This window comes from Athene noctua, chromosome Z (assembly GCF_965140245.1).
Source record: "Athene noctua chromosome Z, bAthNoc1.hap1.1, whole genome shotgun sequence".
NCBI lineage: Eukaryota > Metazoa > Chordata > Aves > Strigiformes > Strigidae > Athene > Athene noctua.
This window is the reverse complement of record NC_134077.1, coordinates 15562113-15576092: the sequence shown is the minus strand read 5'-3', so window position 1 is coordinate 15576092 and position 13980 is coordinate 15562113. Positions and strand designations below refer to the sequence as shown.

The 13980-nt window shown below is 39.6% G+C and overlaps 1 protein-coding gene across 5 annotated transcripts in view; it reads left to right on the top strand.

Annotated features, from left to right (window-relative positions):
- Nucleotides 1-1880: 1880 nt before the first annotated feature.
- Nucleotides 1881-13980, top strand: part of OSMR (oncostatin M receptor) — a 34018-nt gene continuing 21918 nt past the window's right edge. For 2 of the 5 annotated variants that reach the window (XM_074932783.1, XM_074932780.1), the window contains exons 1-4: nt 1881-1968; nt 4554-4675; nt 8955-9051; nt 13343-13506. In XM_074932783.1, the coding sequence (XP_074788884.1) occupies nt 8979-9051; nt 13343-13506 (237 nt within the window). In that variant the 5' untranslated portion in view covers nt 1881-1968; nt 4554-4675; nt 8955-8978. Of the gene's footprint in view, nt 1969-4553; nt 4676-5318; nt 5406-8954; nt 9052-13342; nt 13507-13980 lie in introns of those variants that run through there. The other 3 variants (XM_074932781.1, XM_074932782.1, XM_074932784.1) reach the window with 3 other exon arrangements.

Here is a 13980-nt window from a genome sequence, read left to right as displayed (position 1 = left end):
AAAGGTCTGCAAAGACACCCATTCAAAATTTTAAAAGTGCTAGAACTAAGTCTAAATTTATTCCCTTAATGTACAAACCCTGCATGTTTTATTTTTCACATATTAGTCAAATCCTACTTTCAAATATAGAATTAATAAATGTCCAGCTTTTCAGAGTATACTGTCTGAAATGTTAAAGATCTTACTAGTATATTAGAGTTGTTAATAAGCATAAGGGAAAAAAACAGGAAAAAAAAGCGCCAAAATTTTGGCATCCAGTTTCAGACATCTGTGATTTGCATTTTCAGTAAAACTAGGCAGTTAGGTGACCTTTCATGTACATAGTCCTCTGAGATTTGACACAACAGTGGATGTCTCATTCTAGTGCTTCCAGACCACACGTGGGCAATGAAAAACGAGTAACTAGTGACCCTCTGTGAGAAGTTCAGTTTACATGACTCACACAACATGCACAGGAACTCTGTGGAAGAAACACATGTAATTCTCCAGAATAAGGCTCTGAAGAATAAAACTACCCTTTAACTAGAAATTATTTGCAACAGTATCATAAGAAAATGGAAAAGCTGACTAAAGAAGCAGGTACTCAACAGAGGGAAGCACAGGCTATCGTGGAAATACAGCAGCAGGGAAGAATTGGCTAGACAGCAAGTCAGGAGAAAAGGATCAAGGTGCTGAAGTGGATCACAAGCAAAGTGTAAATCGGCAACACTATGCTGTTATAAAAAAAGGCAAACTATATACTAGGAGGTATAAAAAGTACTATAGCCAGAAAGGCAGAACACTTCCAAGTTCACATCCTTACATGGAAAAGCAATCAAGCTTCAAGAATTTGAGACAACCTAAAGGAGAGCAAGTACAAGAGTGTCTTTATAGGTACACTACATTTAACCTATAAATGTAGCTTAATAAAATACAAGAGAGAAGACCTTTTTAATGTAAAAGTGCTACAAACTGGGTAAATCTTCACCATGAGCACCTTGAAAAGGGTAAGTAACAGATTTAAACAAAACTTTCTCATGGCTATATCTTCTGATAGAAGCAGCAACCCAGGCAGCTTGTGGCATACTGTACCTCTCTCTGCACGCTTTACCGAGGCCTGACAGGGACCCACAGCTGAAGGGCAGAACAACAGACCCTGTGAACTCCCGATCTCCCTTCCCACCTTTTGGTCCTACGATTTTGGGAGTGGAGACTTTGGCTTAACCTTCCTTAACATGGTTTCTGAGTGGGATTTTGTCAGACAGTTGCATGCGAGACGGTGGCACAGCACCAGACCGGTTATAGCCTCAACACCGAGCCCTGCTGCAAGCACCAGGCCACCTCCTCACCCTGCCTGTCTCGGCGGCCAGAGTGACCATCCCCATCCCCGGGGGCCTGACCAAGGAGACACAGGAACCCTGGGCCACGCAGGGCACCAGAGGCACAGGCGTTTTGGAGACACCGCTCCTACGTGCGGTTTCTGACCAGCTTGGGACCGGGAAGATGAGGAAAGTGCCTGTTTGAGAAAAGTCTCCGTTCTCTGCTCCTCACGGTCCTCTGAGTCTAACGCGGCCTCTTCTCCTCTCCCTGCTTGGCCACCCCAGGGTCGGCCTCCAGGTCTCGCAGTCGCCCGGGGGGCACCGGAGCGGCCGGGCCTGCGCCGCCTGACCCCTCGAGGAGGGGGCAGATGGCGGCGGGCGCGGCGCGGCGGGCCCTGCCTTTGGGAGGGCAGCCAAGCGAACCGGCCGCGCTTCCCGCAGCGCTGGGGGGAAATTCCCGAGACGCTGCTCACCCGGCCTTGGCGGAGCTGGAGGAGGCACCGCCCCGCCCGGGGGCGGGACGGCCGAGCACGGCCGCGCTGTAGGTTTTCCCGGTACTGACCAGGGGGACGGGAGGGGGGGGGGTGGTGGTGTCCGGAGTGACCAGCTGTTCGCCGGGCGGCGACTTGCCTCCCGCCCCGTGCCTGAGAGAGCTGCTTGGCGGCTGCAGGTGAGTAATGCCGGTGCCCCCTGTTGCGGGCCCCTCGTCCCCTCATTAATCCCCTTTCCGCCCCCTCCCGCGGTGGGACGCCGGCCGCCCTAGCTGAGAGAAGCTCAGCCTGCGCCGCTGAGGGAAATCCGCCTTCTCCACCCCAGCGCTTTATTTGAAACGCTTTGTGGAGTTTCCCTTTGAAGTTTGGTCCATCTGGTGCCCGTTAAGCCCTCTTCACCCTTCACTTGCTCTTTAAGTCCCCTTTTCCCAGGCATCCCTCAGCACGGCGGGTGCGGGAGGGCTGCGGGAGGGAGGGGAGCCGGCGTCTCGGCACCGCCGTCCTCGTACTGCTCCTTCATCCTCCAGAAACAGACTGCCCTGGCAGCAGAATCACTTACCATTGAATTTAAAGCGTTTTATGACCCTTTCAACCTTCTCTACTTTTAAGATGTCACTGCTTAACTACCGCATAAAAATTCCTAATTTGATCTGAGCAAAAATTACAGAGGTGAGGTACGTCGTGGGGTAAGGATGCTGCTCCTGCTAGGTGATTAGGTTTGGTTTTAAAGTGTCTAGTTCCTACTACTTCAAAAGGTTTTGACTTGCTTAGAAATGCAAGCCTGAAGCTTTAAATCCACCATCATACAGAGGAAAAAGTGTTGTTCCTGATTTCTTTTAAGCATCTGAAATCTGTTGTTTAATGTCAAAACCATTGAAGTAAATAAAAACAAATTTTAGTGTGGTTCCTGCATTCTTTGGAGTTTGACAATTTTTTTGGCGTAACCTTTTAATTTCTCTCTTTATCTAAATATCGCATGCCTGAACCAGTCACTATGCCAGCAGAGTAAACAAGATCCTAACAGTGTTACAAGTAGATCATGGCTCAAAAACATGGTAAAATTATTCTTCCTCTTGGTATGAGTCATGCCACCACATTATATGATTCCTTCCCTACAATTGTTAGCATTTGCTTTCCAATGGGTAAAGAGTAGTCTTACATCGTTTGTTCAGAGCTTTATGTTTTTAGACCCCATTTTTCCACTATTTAATTGCTTTTTTGTTTGAATTCCAGTCTTCATGGGACCATGAAGTACATAATGTTTTCCTGTTTTGGCAAAGCTCTTTAGAAAATCAACAGCATGCCCCAGAGAGCTTTCTGTTTATCAAAAAACGGGCAACAAGACTTTCCCTAAGTGATCAAATGATACATGCCTATCAAACCTTAATTATAGAAATTCCTTTCTTCCATATGCAGCTTTTTAAACTTGTTGCTCATCCATTAGATCACAAAGGCTTATTAGGAGCTTTCAGTGTCTTATGCACAGATGTACTTTGTGTGGTAAGTGTAATTGAAACCATCTTTAAAATTGTTTGGGAGAAGAAAGCCTGAGTACAAACACTGAAGAAAGAGTTCACCCACTTTGGAATCTGGTATCTCAGAATTTTACAGAATTCAGAGTTGTTGCAAATTAAATTTTCTGTAGACGTTCTGTGGTGTTTATTTTGAAGAGGGGTTCTTTAGTTGTAGGATGTTTTGGCAGATGCTACTTTACCAACACTCAGTAGGTTTCCAATGGCTTGACACTGCTCCCTGTTTCAAGTAAAGCTGCATCAGTCAGATGTTGGCTCTGCACTGTTGATTTTGTGAGGATATATGGAGAATTGCAGAAATTGGGAAAGCAGAGGTATACTTCAGTGCAGAGTCTTTGTACAGATTATTGACTGAGGGCATACTAGCTCATTTTGGCACTTACCTAGTTATCAGTTTATTTAAGAGGGGAAAAAAACACTTCCGGAGGATGAGTTAGTCTACCTATGGTCTGGCCTATTTCCTAGGGGTGTCTCTTTTTCTTTGGTAGCTATGGAAGGAGTTTGTTAGGTTTTGGCACTAAACACATCAATTATGTTACTGACCTGTAGTGCATGGTATGAACTTGAATTGTGATTCTTGTGCTTAGTCTGTATGTCTATGAAGTAGAGGGAGTTAGAACATAGGATGAAAAATGCTATGTAAATCCAAACTAGTAGTATTACTGCATTTGCCTCACTGGCAGTCCTCTTCCATGTATGGTTAGGAAAGTTTGTTCAATCAATACTGTTTATGATTTGGTGTCTCTATCTAATACTCTTCTTTAAATGGATAATTTTTTCTGGATCCAAGCAGCTGAAACCATTTCTTTTCTCAGCCTGTGTACAGGCTCTGATTCATTTGGGGAGGTGGATTGTGACTGGCAGCTGTTTTAAATAAGCAAAGCAAATGACACTGGGAAAGGAAAGTTGTATGAAGTATGATTTGAAATATGTGGATTTAGGAAGCTGGATACAAAACACACTGACTCTGCAGTCAACTATGACTAGATGTTCATAGCAGGGGCTTCTTTTTCTTACACACATGGGTATTCCACGTACTGCAGCAGTATGTATACCATATAGCTCCAACTCCCAGCCAACAACTGAATACTATAAGCTTGATCTTGAAAGAGATTTCAGTTGAATTTTGGTGCTTTAATGCCTTTGAAGAGAAGTTTGATGAAATGTTTGCCTTAGGAATGTTTACCAGATGAATAATGGGAATTTGTTTTTCCTCTCATCTGTGGCACCAGAAAAGCATTGGCTGGATGGGGCTTCAGGGATCATCTAAGCCAGCCTTTTTCTCTGAAGAAGGAATAGTTTATTTAGTTTATTCATGAACTACCTACTGAAGGAGGTTTCATCTCTTCCCAAGGTAATTTACTCCTGTGCTGTCTCCAGTTCTAGAGTGATTGCTCTTTGATTGTCAGGTCTCTAAACAATTCCTGTTGCTGCTGAATATTATTGCAGTTGCCACCAGGTCTCCAAAATGGTTTTGTTCTATTGATGTATCTATCGGTACCAATTAATTTCAAGTTAGGCTGGGGAGTCCTGAATCCCTCTGTATCTGTTTTGTCACACCTCAGGTTTCCAATGAGAAGAAGGACAAGTAGATTATATATTAATGAGTTAAAAAAAACTATCGGGGTTTCAGGCTGCAGACTGACAAGAGTAAGCAAGTCTGCTTTATTTCCCCCACAGATGCTGAATTTTTAGAAGAGGAAAGAATACAGGGTAAAATGAAAAATTTCTTGCTCAGCTAACTTCTGTACCTTTGACAGATCATTTTGTGCCCAGTCATCCTCAATTTTTGGCTTAGTATTATCCGGCATTTTATAGATCATTTCACAGCGTGTCCTAATACCCAGATTTATCACAGAAATTAGAACTGTAACTACTGTTGTTAATTATGGCAAAGAATTAGAATTTAAGGGAATGATTATTTCCTTCTATTTGGCACTTGGGAGGCCATATCTAAATTACTGTGTCCACTTTTGGGCTCACAGACCAAAGAAGACCGACAGATGGAACTGAGTCCAGCAGAGAGACACCAGGAAGGAGGCTTTGGAGGCTGAAGGACCTGAGTTTGCTTAGTCTTGAGAAAAGTAAGGGCAACTCTAACTGCAGTCCTTACCTAACTAATAGAAAGTTACTAAGAAGACAGAGCTAAGCATTTTGCAGAAGTGTACAGCAAAAGAGCAAGAGAAAACAGGTGCAAATTGTAGCAAGGAAAATATAAGGTGAAAAATTGAATAGATTAGTATCAGGAGAATAAAAGAAGGTATTCTCCTTATGTGAACATAAGGAGAAAAATGAATATATGAATATAAGGAGTAAAGACCTTCACAATGAGGGTGGTTCAACACTGGAACAAGATGCCCAGGGATGTTGTGGAATCTCTATCCTTGAATTTCTTCAAAACGTAGTTGAACAAACTGCTCTGTGATTCTTGATAGACTGGAGAAATGCCACTGCAAAATTATCTTAATGACAAAAGTAACTAGAAAAGTAAAAGTATTGAAATATGTGTCTGCATTCCATATTCAAAATCACTAGCATGAAAGCTTCTTACCTGCAATTCATGGAAACAAAGTACAAAGGCACTCCAGGTTGGAGCATGTTTACAAAACATTACTTCCTTTAGGCTTAAAAAAAAAAGTCAGCACTGATCCATTGTCAGATGAGGAACTGTGGCATACTAACTAGGGTGGTATTGGTATCTTTTCAGATTGGTAAATATGAACCAAGCTAATCACCAAAACAATGGTTTTGATTTTCACTTTTCATGTAGCATTTGATAGTTGCTCACTATTTCTCAGAGGTAGTATTTTGCCTCTTTCAGAATGATGAATTATTTAGATACCTAAAAACCTTTCTGAGCTTCCTGTTTTCATCCCCTTTGTTGTCCAATTATTTTCACTTTTGTCGAGGATGTAGTTAATCTATTATCATCATGGGTTTTTAAAAATGAAATTGATAATGTATTTTGTATAACTGTTTTGATTCCCTTTTAATCTTTGTAACCAAGACACAGATTTTTAAATGATGATTTTATAGAAATACTTAATTATTGATAACACAGAATAAGTGCTTGACATTAGTTGGTATTAGTTACTGTATGTGATTAATTGGTTAGTCATAGGCAGAATTTTCTGCATACAGATGATTTAAGTCAAAATATTACTCCTCTATTAGGAACTGTATTTTTTTTTTCTCAAATAATGTTTCATTTATTTAAATTTACTTCATATTGTTTTGTTAGAGAATTCCAGAACTTTCCCATAAAAACTGGTTTAATACAGTTGTGATACATATTGTCACAATTTATTATACAATGTTAAACTAGATTATTAACAACTGAATAGTGAAAAGCATTGTAGCTGTCCAAAATATGTTTATATTCTAATGGTCCTTTCTTATATTACACTGTCTTTTAGTCGTATATGGTGTTTGTACTATACATCAATAAAAGTGATCTAGGCTATGTAATTGATGAACTGACAGTGTAAATGACTGGAGAGAGAGAGTGAAATTAGTCATTTACTTCAATACAATAGTGGAGAATGCCACTTAAGAGCAGAAAAGAGTTTGGGTTTGTTTTCCTTATTTTTATGTAATTTAAACAAATAGTTCAGTGTCATGACTTCCACAATACTTTCCTACTTAATGTATTTAATGTTAGATTTAAGTGGTTTGCAAAATCGGGAGTCCTGTGTGGCCAGGGTTTCATCATGCTGATATAATTAAGTCAAAAGTTATGCCACTGAACCTAACGGACCACCCTTGTATTAAGTTGGTCTTAAAGCAGAGTCAACTCCCTTGACTTTAAAGGCAGCCTTATTTTCACTTTTTTTCTGAAAAAGGGCATGCAAGATTGGCTTTGTGTCTCAATATTCATTTTGTATCATTCAAAAGAATAACTGAAAAGTTATCAGAGGTTTTAACGTAATCTGCCTTGGAAAGACTTCTTTTTGTGTCACTTACCACTCAGTGCTCTGTAGCATGTACAGAAGCCATTCTGTCATGTTTATTCCAGACAAAACATGTCAAATTATTTTCCTTTTTAGATATCAAATTTGATCAGTTGAGAAAAAAAAGTCTAAACTTAAAAAATCTATAAAGAAGCAGTTTTCCTTAAGTACGTGCTTGAAACAGTCTATTAGTTGCATGTGAATTAGGTCTAGGTTCTCAAAAATATTTAGATTTCTTATTCATATTGATTTTGGTGGTGTCCAAATACTTTTGAGGGTATTGGTATAATGGCAAGAAAGACTGTAGACACCTATACTATAGGCAAGGCAATGTTCACCTTTTAAATATGGGAGCCTCCACATTAAGCATTTGTGCTCACAAGGAAAAAGTTGGGACACACTGCAACAAGGGTGCTTGTTGTGAGCGCTGAGCCCTGGGTTGCAGTGCTGCGTGCAGGACTTCTACATTTTCCATGTGATGTTTAGAAACATGAAAAAAAAAAAAATTAAATATTTTCATTTGATCCTTTGGAGAAATTCAGAGCTTCTCTAAACCAATGAATCTAAGGCAGGGTCATTAAACTTTACTGTCTGTGGCACTGAGTTATTAAATTGGTGGTTTTCTGCTAGGAAGAAATTCTGCAGTGAATTCCTGGCTCTTCTAAAATCAGTAGATATTCTGTCCTTGGCTTTGGTGGGGACAGAAGGTCATCCTGGTTATCTGTCCCGCTAAGCAGTTTCAACTTCTGTTATGGAAGAAGTGGTAGAATACTTTTTATCAGTATCCTACACAACTTCAGAAATGTAAGAAGTGGAAATTAAATGTTAAAGATAGCTGTATCTGTAGTCCTGTTCCTGTTCCTGGTAGACTCCTCTACCCTCTGTGCCTGAGTGCTTTTAAGCGTACTGGTCCTGAATGTTTACCTCTCCCTTCTACACTGGGGAGATTGCAGGTGATTCATATCTTCTGAGATCTGACATATGACCAGTCCCTCAGGACTGGGCTGTTCAAGTCAAACAGAATTTTATCCTGTCACAAGATGAGTGTAAAAGCTGTAAAAGGAATGCTAGATAGAGCTACACGGTGCTTGAGAGGACAGCCTTCTAGGAATGAAACTTGCTAAGACTTTGATACATGTATTTCAACTCCAGTTGAACTAAAGACCTCCATATAGTGCCCTGCATGCGGGCGAAGGGCAAGACCATGCTTACCAAAGTCTGCTGGATTCATCAGTCAGACTCTAGTAGGAGTAGAAACCACAAGGCTTTTTGCACTTTTGATGTGTTGTTTTTTTTTTTTTCCCCTGTTAGCGTGAGTATCTTGTTACTTGTTCAGGAGGAAAGCCAAAATATATCAGGACAAACTTTTGTTTTAATATTCCTTAGAAATAAGTGGAGGGAAAACTTCAAACATTTGTATTTTTTTTTTTTTTGCTTAGATTAATTTGAACTTTTTGAGTGTAGTATAATTTTCCCTATGCTGTACCCAGGTCCTCAAAACCAGAGGGTTTTTTCATTCCTTATCTTTCTTTGTCCATTCTTCCTGAATTTCTCTAAAACTGCCCAGAATCTGTGTGGTTGGGATTTCATTTTTTAAATACACTAATATTATCTGGACTATTTTCTGACATGCGTTTCTTGTAAAAGGAACAAATAAATAGAAATGTCTTCTTTCCTGATAAGTCTTGTGCAGGAAAAGGCAGATGAATGATGAATCACTTCATGGTTCTGGTAGTACTGCTTCCCCTGAGGACTTGCTACACTACATACTCACAGCAAGGTAAGTGTCTGAACATCTGTTTTTTTATTTGGAAGCAATCTACAACAGCGGAAGCTTTGGACTTGCTCATTTTTAAGTTTCCTGTGATTAAGCAACATGCTACATGCTTATTCAAGCAATTTTCTTCGGTAAGGTGATGAAGCACCTTGTATCTATAATTACCTTTTGTAACCCCATCATCCACAATTGCCTGTTGAATCAATAAGCTGCGATGATGTGAAGCCAGAGTATATTTGTTTATTTGCTCCCCCTCTGTCTCATATGGTTTTGATCTGTACTGTCATCTTCAAATGCTTTTCTACCTCTTCCCTTCATGTTATCTTTTTTGTTTGTCATATCTATGAAAACTTTAGCACTTCTGTTGGCTCTTTTGTGATTGTGCCACAAGATTCCAGGACTGGATTTTTATTTCTACACTTCACATATATATCCAATACAGAGAAAAAAGGAAATACGCATATTTGGAGGGAACAAAGTTGAATATAACAATAACTCTGCAGAATTTTGTGTATTTTAAGGTAGAAGTGCTGCTTGCACACTTGCTGCTGGCACGAGCATTGTCATGAGTCCATTAAAAGAAAAAAAAGGATTTAATGTTTTTAATTGACTTTTCTGTGACCACCATTAAGGAGGCAGCATTTACCAGCGTGTAGTCTGCATTGTAGAAGCTGTATTGCCTTAATTAAGTTGGTGAAGGAGGGAGAGGGATGGTGTTTGTGTATGTAGTTGTTATCATACTGAAGGGGGTAATATATCTGTTTCAGACTTCTTTGCCTCTCTTCAACCTTGAAATTCATGTGTTCACACTCCATTCACCCACGGTGCCAGTTCCTCAGTTTTGAGATTAGAGTGTCAAAACATTGTAATGCAGGCAAGTCCAAACAGTTACTTTATTACAGTAAGTTGGTCACTTGTTTTCACGTGCAGTTGTTCAGGAATAAAATTAGTCTCTGTTGTTAATCATAAAGCTATTCATGTAGTCTGGAGTTAACTCTCAAGTTAAAACAAGTCTTAAGATGCCTTGATTATTTAACTTTTCAAGGAGGGGAAGATTATAGTCATGAATGCTACAAATATTTCTGCATGTGTAAATTATACTAAAAAGACTTTAAGTCTCACATTGTAACTCAGTGGTCTTCAAGATCTTCGATATATTCTTAGCTTTATTGTTTCTTCTGTTTGTTGGTACTGTGTATAAGCCCTGACTGGTGATCTTGACTGACTTTATGCCAGGCTCTGAGGAAAACAAAATTGTGTGAGGTCTGAAGTGATACATCATCTAACTGAAAGGAGATAGTGGAGAACCACTCATACAGATGAAGAAAAAACAAACTAATGAGACCTTTGGTTTTTTGCCAAGTTAATTAAATGTGGCAGGTGAAAATATTCTCCATGGTGAGAAAAGGGATGAGATTTTAGCTTGGACAAAGAGAGACATGTAGAGAAGAGAAGCAAGCTCATCGTCAATGCAATAGGCATAATAGTGACAGTTACAATTAGAACTAGCTAGAGAAGGAGGAGAAAAGAGGATAGGGAAATTCAGAAGATATGCAGGTTTGGTTTTTTTTAATGATGCACCCTGAAAAAGGAAGGGCTTTCTGCCAACTGGCTTGCTTTTCTTTCAGGTGTATTTGTTTCCTTTCTCTGGGAGTCTTACTTTGTGCCCGTGAGTTTGATTGAGAGGGTAACTGGGTCCCTTACTTTAGGTCTGTTTATTTGTGCTAGACCCATCTGTCTCCCTAAGTTGCTTCAGCACTGCGGAAGGAAAAGACAAGAATGGCAAGGGCCAGAGCTTTAGATAGCCACCTATTTACATATGTGAAATGAGATCCTCTCAGAGGGTTGGTACATGGTACTTCAGGTAAAAGGACGATGAGGTAAGGTTGACCAGAAAATGAGCAGTAAGATTACATGCTGGAGAGCAGCCACATCATAATCAATTTGTTCGAGTAAGTGGGATTCGTTAGAATGTGGGGAGATGAAGTCTGTCTTGTCTTACTTTCCCAAAATATCATAAGATACTCTGCTTCTGCAGTTAATTTTATGGCTCGCTTTGTTGCTTTGGTTGTTTTGGCTTCTTGCCTGGTCTAGTCCTTGGCAGGGAAGCTAACAATATTTCTGTTTTCCCGTAAAACTTAAAAATGCTGCTCCCTCGTCATTTAGGCTAATGAGATTTATCCCCAGGCCTTCCACTTTGTTTATTCAGTTCCAGACATCTACTAGTTGTCATAGGTTCTGGGTTTCCTTACAGTAGTTTAACACTGATGGCCATTATTTTTCAAACGCAACTGTCAAGCAGCAGATTTTAAGGACCATGTCATAACCATAGCCAAAATGGAAATTTTACTTCTGCATTTGAAACATTTTTGCATTTACCTTAAAGAAGCACTAATGTCAAATTCTGTCATCTTTTTCCATTAATTATATGTTAAGGGTGCAGTTAGAATTGATAGAAGGTACATGTGCGTATGTGTGTGTATACTTCTTCCTCAAAAACATTTTTAGGATACCACAGTCCTGTTTCTTGAGCCAAGTGTTTGAATAATGAAACCTTGATTTCTCTCAAAGTATATCTGAAGAAGCCTATGCCAGTAGTTTCCTCTAGATTGAAAGCATATGGTTTTCATTTTGCTTTGACTTCCAGTGCCTTTCAAAATGGAATGCATTAAAAATATACCAACAGAGTTTGTAAATGATTTTCTAGAAGAGAAACAATCCTTTCTTTTGGCAGTTTTTTGTAAGTTTTACTAATGGTACAGCATGTACTTTCCTTCCTTTATTCTTTAGTTATAGGCTGGACTTGTATAAACAAAAAAGCTGTGTCAGTGTTCGTATTCTCATAGTTAATAAATATGCTTATAAAGTATTATTTTCTTCCTTTGATTGTTAAAGGATTGTTATAAGGCTGCTCTTGAGCCTTTCATTTCCTACAGTTAATGTAAAGATCCCTATGCAGGGAAACTGCTGCACAGAAGTTAGTGCAAAGCAGGCAGTACAGGAGAAATTACAAAACAGTTTGGGTATCTAATTGCTGCCAGAAGCATCTATCAAAATGTAGATTCTTAAACTAATTTTCTGAATGCTTGCATTTCTACGGTCTGTAAAATTCCCAGATAATCACTGGGTCAGTGGATGAAGCACACCAGAGAGAAAAGTCTCTCAATCCAGCATATCCCTGAGGACTGTGACTCTAGAGGGGCAGGAATGCCCAAAATGAGTTCTGTTTTATTAAAACATACAGTTATTTCTCTAACTTCTTTTCTGTGTCTCGGTCAGTACAAGCGTTCTGATCCTGTTGTTTCTAACAGCCGGAAGCATCTTGGAACGTAACTGTGGTAAAAGAAAAAACATAGTTACTTGGCCATTTCAGTTTCCTGGCTTCATTAACAACCAGATCAAGTTTAGGGGCTTTTGTTTGTTAATTTTTCAGGAAAGAAAGAAGATACAGATCAGTGAGTGCCATATTTCATCTCTTCCAAGAGTTAAGTTTTTTTTGGGAGGGGTGACAGAGCCAATATCTAAATAGGGGGACCAATCATAAGGTGATCTGTAGTTTTCAGCAGGCTAGTCTTCTTAAGAGGCTTTTCCTTTCCTGACAGCAAAAGGGACGTTACTCTGACCTTTAAACTTTATTTTATTTGGGAAATTAACTCCAGACCCACAAAAGGTTGGCCATTATAACTAGGTGTCTAATTCCGGTGGAAGAATCCACAGCCTGAAGTACCTAAGCTCTGAGCAGAGCAACCAGGAATGTGCCTGATGCTAGACTATCATGTGAGCTGGCTAGTGGAGGGAAATGCTGAACCTAACCTGTTCAAATACTTGATTTACATTAACTAATTTAATCTTAATTAAGTCAGAGAGCAAAACTGATCCTAGATTTTCTGGATTTTCTACCACAATGATGGCTTGCTGGAGGTTGGGATTTCTTGGTATTCAGTCCCTATTAATACATTAAGTTGTTCCTGTTCATAAGACTATAGAAGAGATGGATCAATATTCCCATACAGTAGCTAGTAAATTGAGGGCATAAAGAAATTAAATAGCTTACCCAATGTCATGGTGAGGGGCTACTGAGTAGAATCAGAAACCTCATTCTAGCCTGCTGATGCCTTAAAATGAAAGATTATCTTTGCTTTTGATATCAACAGCATGGGTCTTGATCACTTTTCTTTTTTCCCTTCAGAACTGTTGGGAGTGGAACCTATCTTATTTCTAACCACTGTTGTTTCAGATCTCCTTTGTAACTTAGCTAAACATTAATAGTTTTGTGTCCTTTTTGTGCTCCTAGAATCCATTGTGTTCCCAGTAACATACCTTAATGTTTCCAAGGATTTGGCTCTTCAGCAGCTGCTGGTGGAATGGGATGTTGGCAAGTCAGCACATGATGCTGAGCTGACAATGTCTTTTGAAATACAAGTCCGTCGAACAGATGAAACTACTACTGTGTGGACAGTAAGTGTATTTTAAAAAAAGGTTTATTAGTCATTTACAAAATAAAGGAAGCTAAATGAAAATCAAATGTTCAGGTGCATATGCAGATAACTTTGCTGTATAGGTTTAAGATTTACAAAACTGTACTAGAAATACCTCTGTATTTCACTAGGTGCCAGACTTGCTCTAATGTTATGCAGGTTTTGTGTAAGAAAAATATTGATTCAGATGATGTCATTTCCACCTGTGCAGAATGTAGGTATGCATGGTGTACCCTTACTGAGGAGGGTGGTAAAATTAGGAGATCTGATTTTGAAGGCCTCTGTTTCCCTTTCAAGGTACAGGTAATCTAAGACACCCTCCAGAAACATCCCTACCATTGGTATTTTTTTTTTTTATAGTGTGGTGACTACTCTTCACTGGGGACTAGCAGAGCGTGAGTCATGTTGCTACAACTCCTCTCACCTTGTGAACCAAACAGTAGTCTCAGTGTGA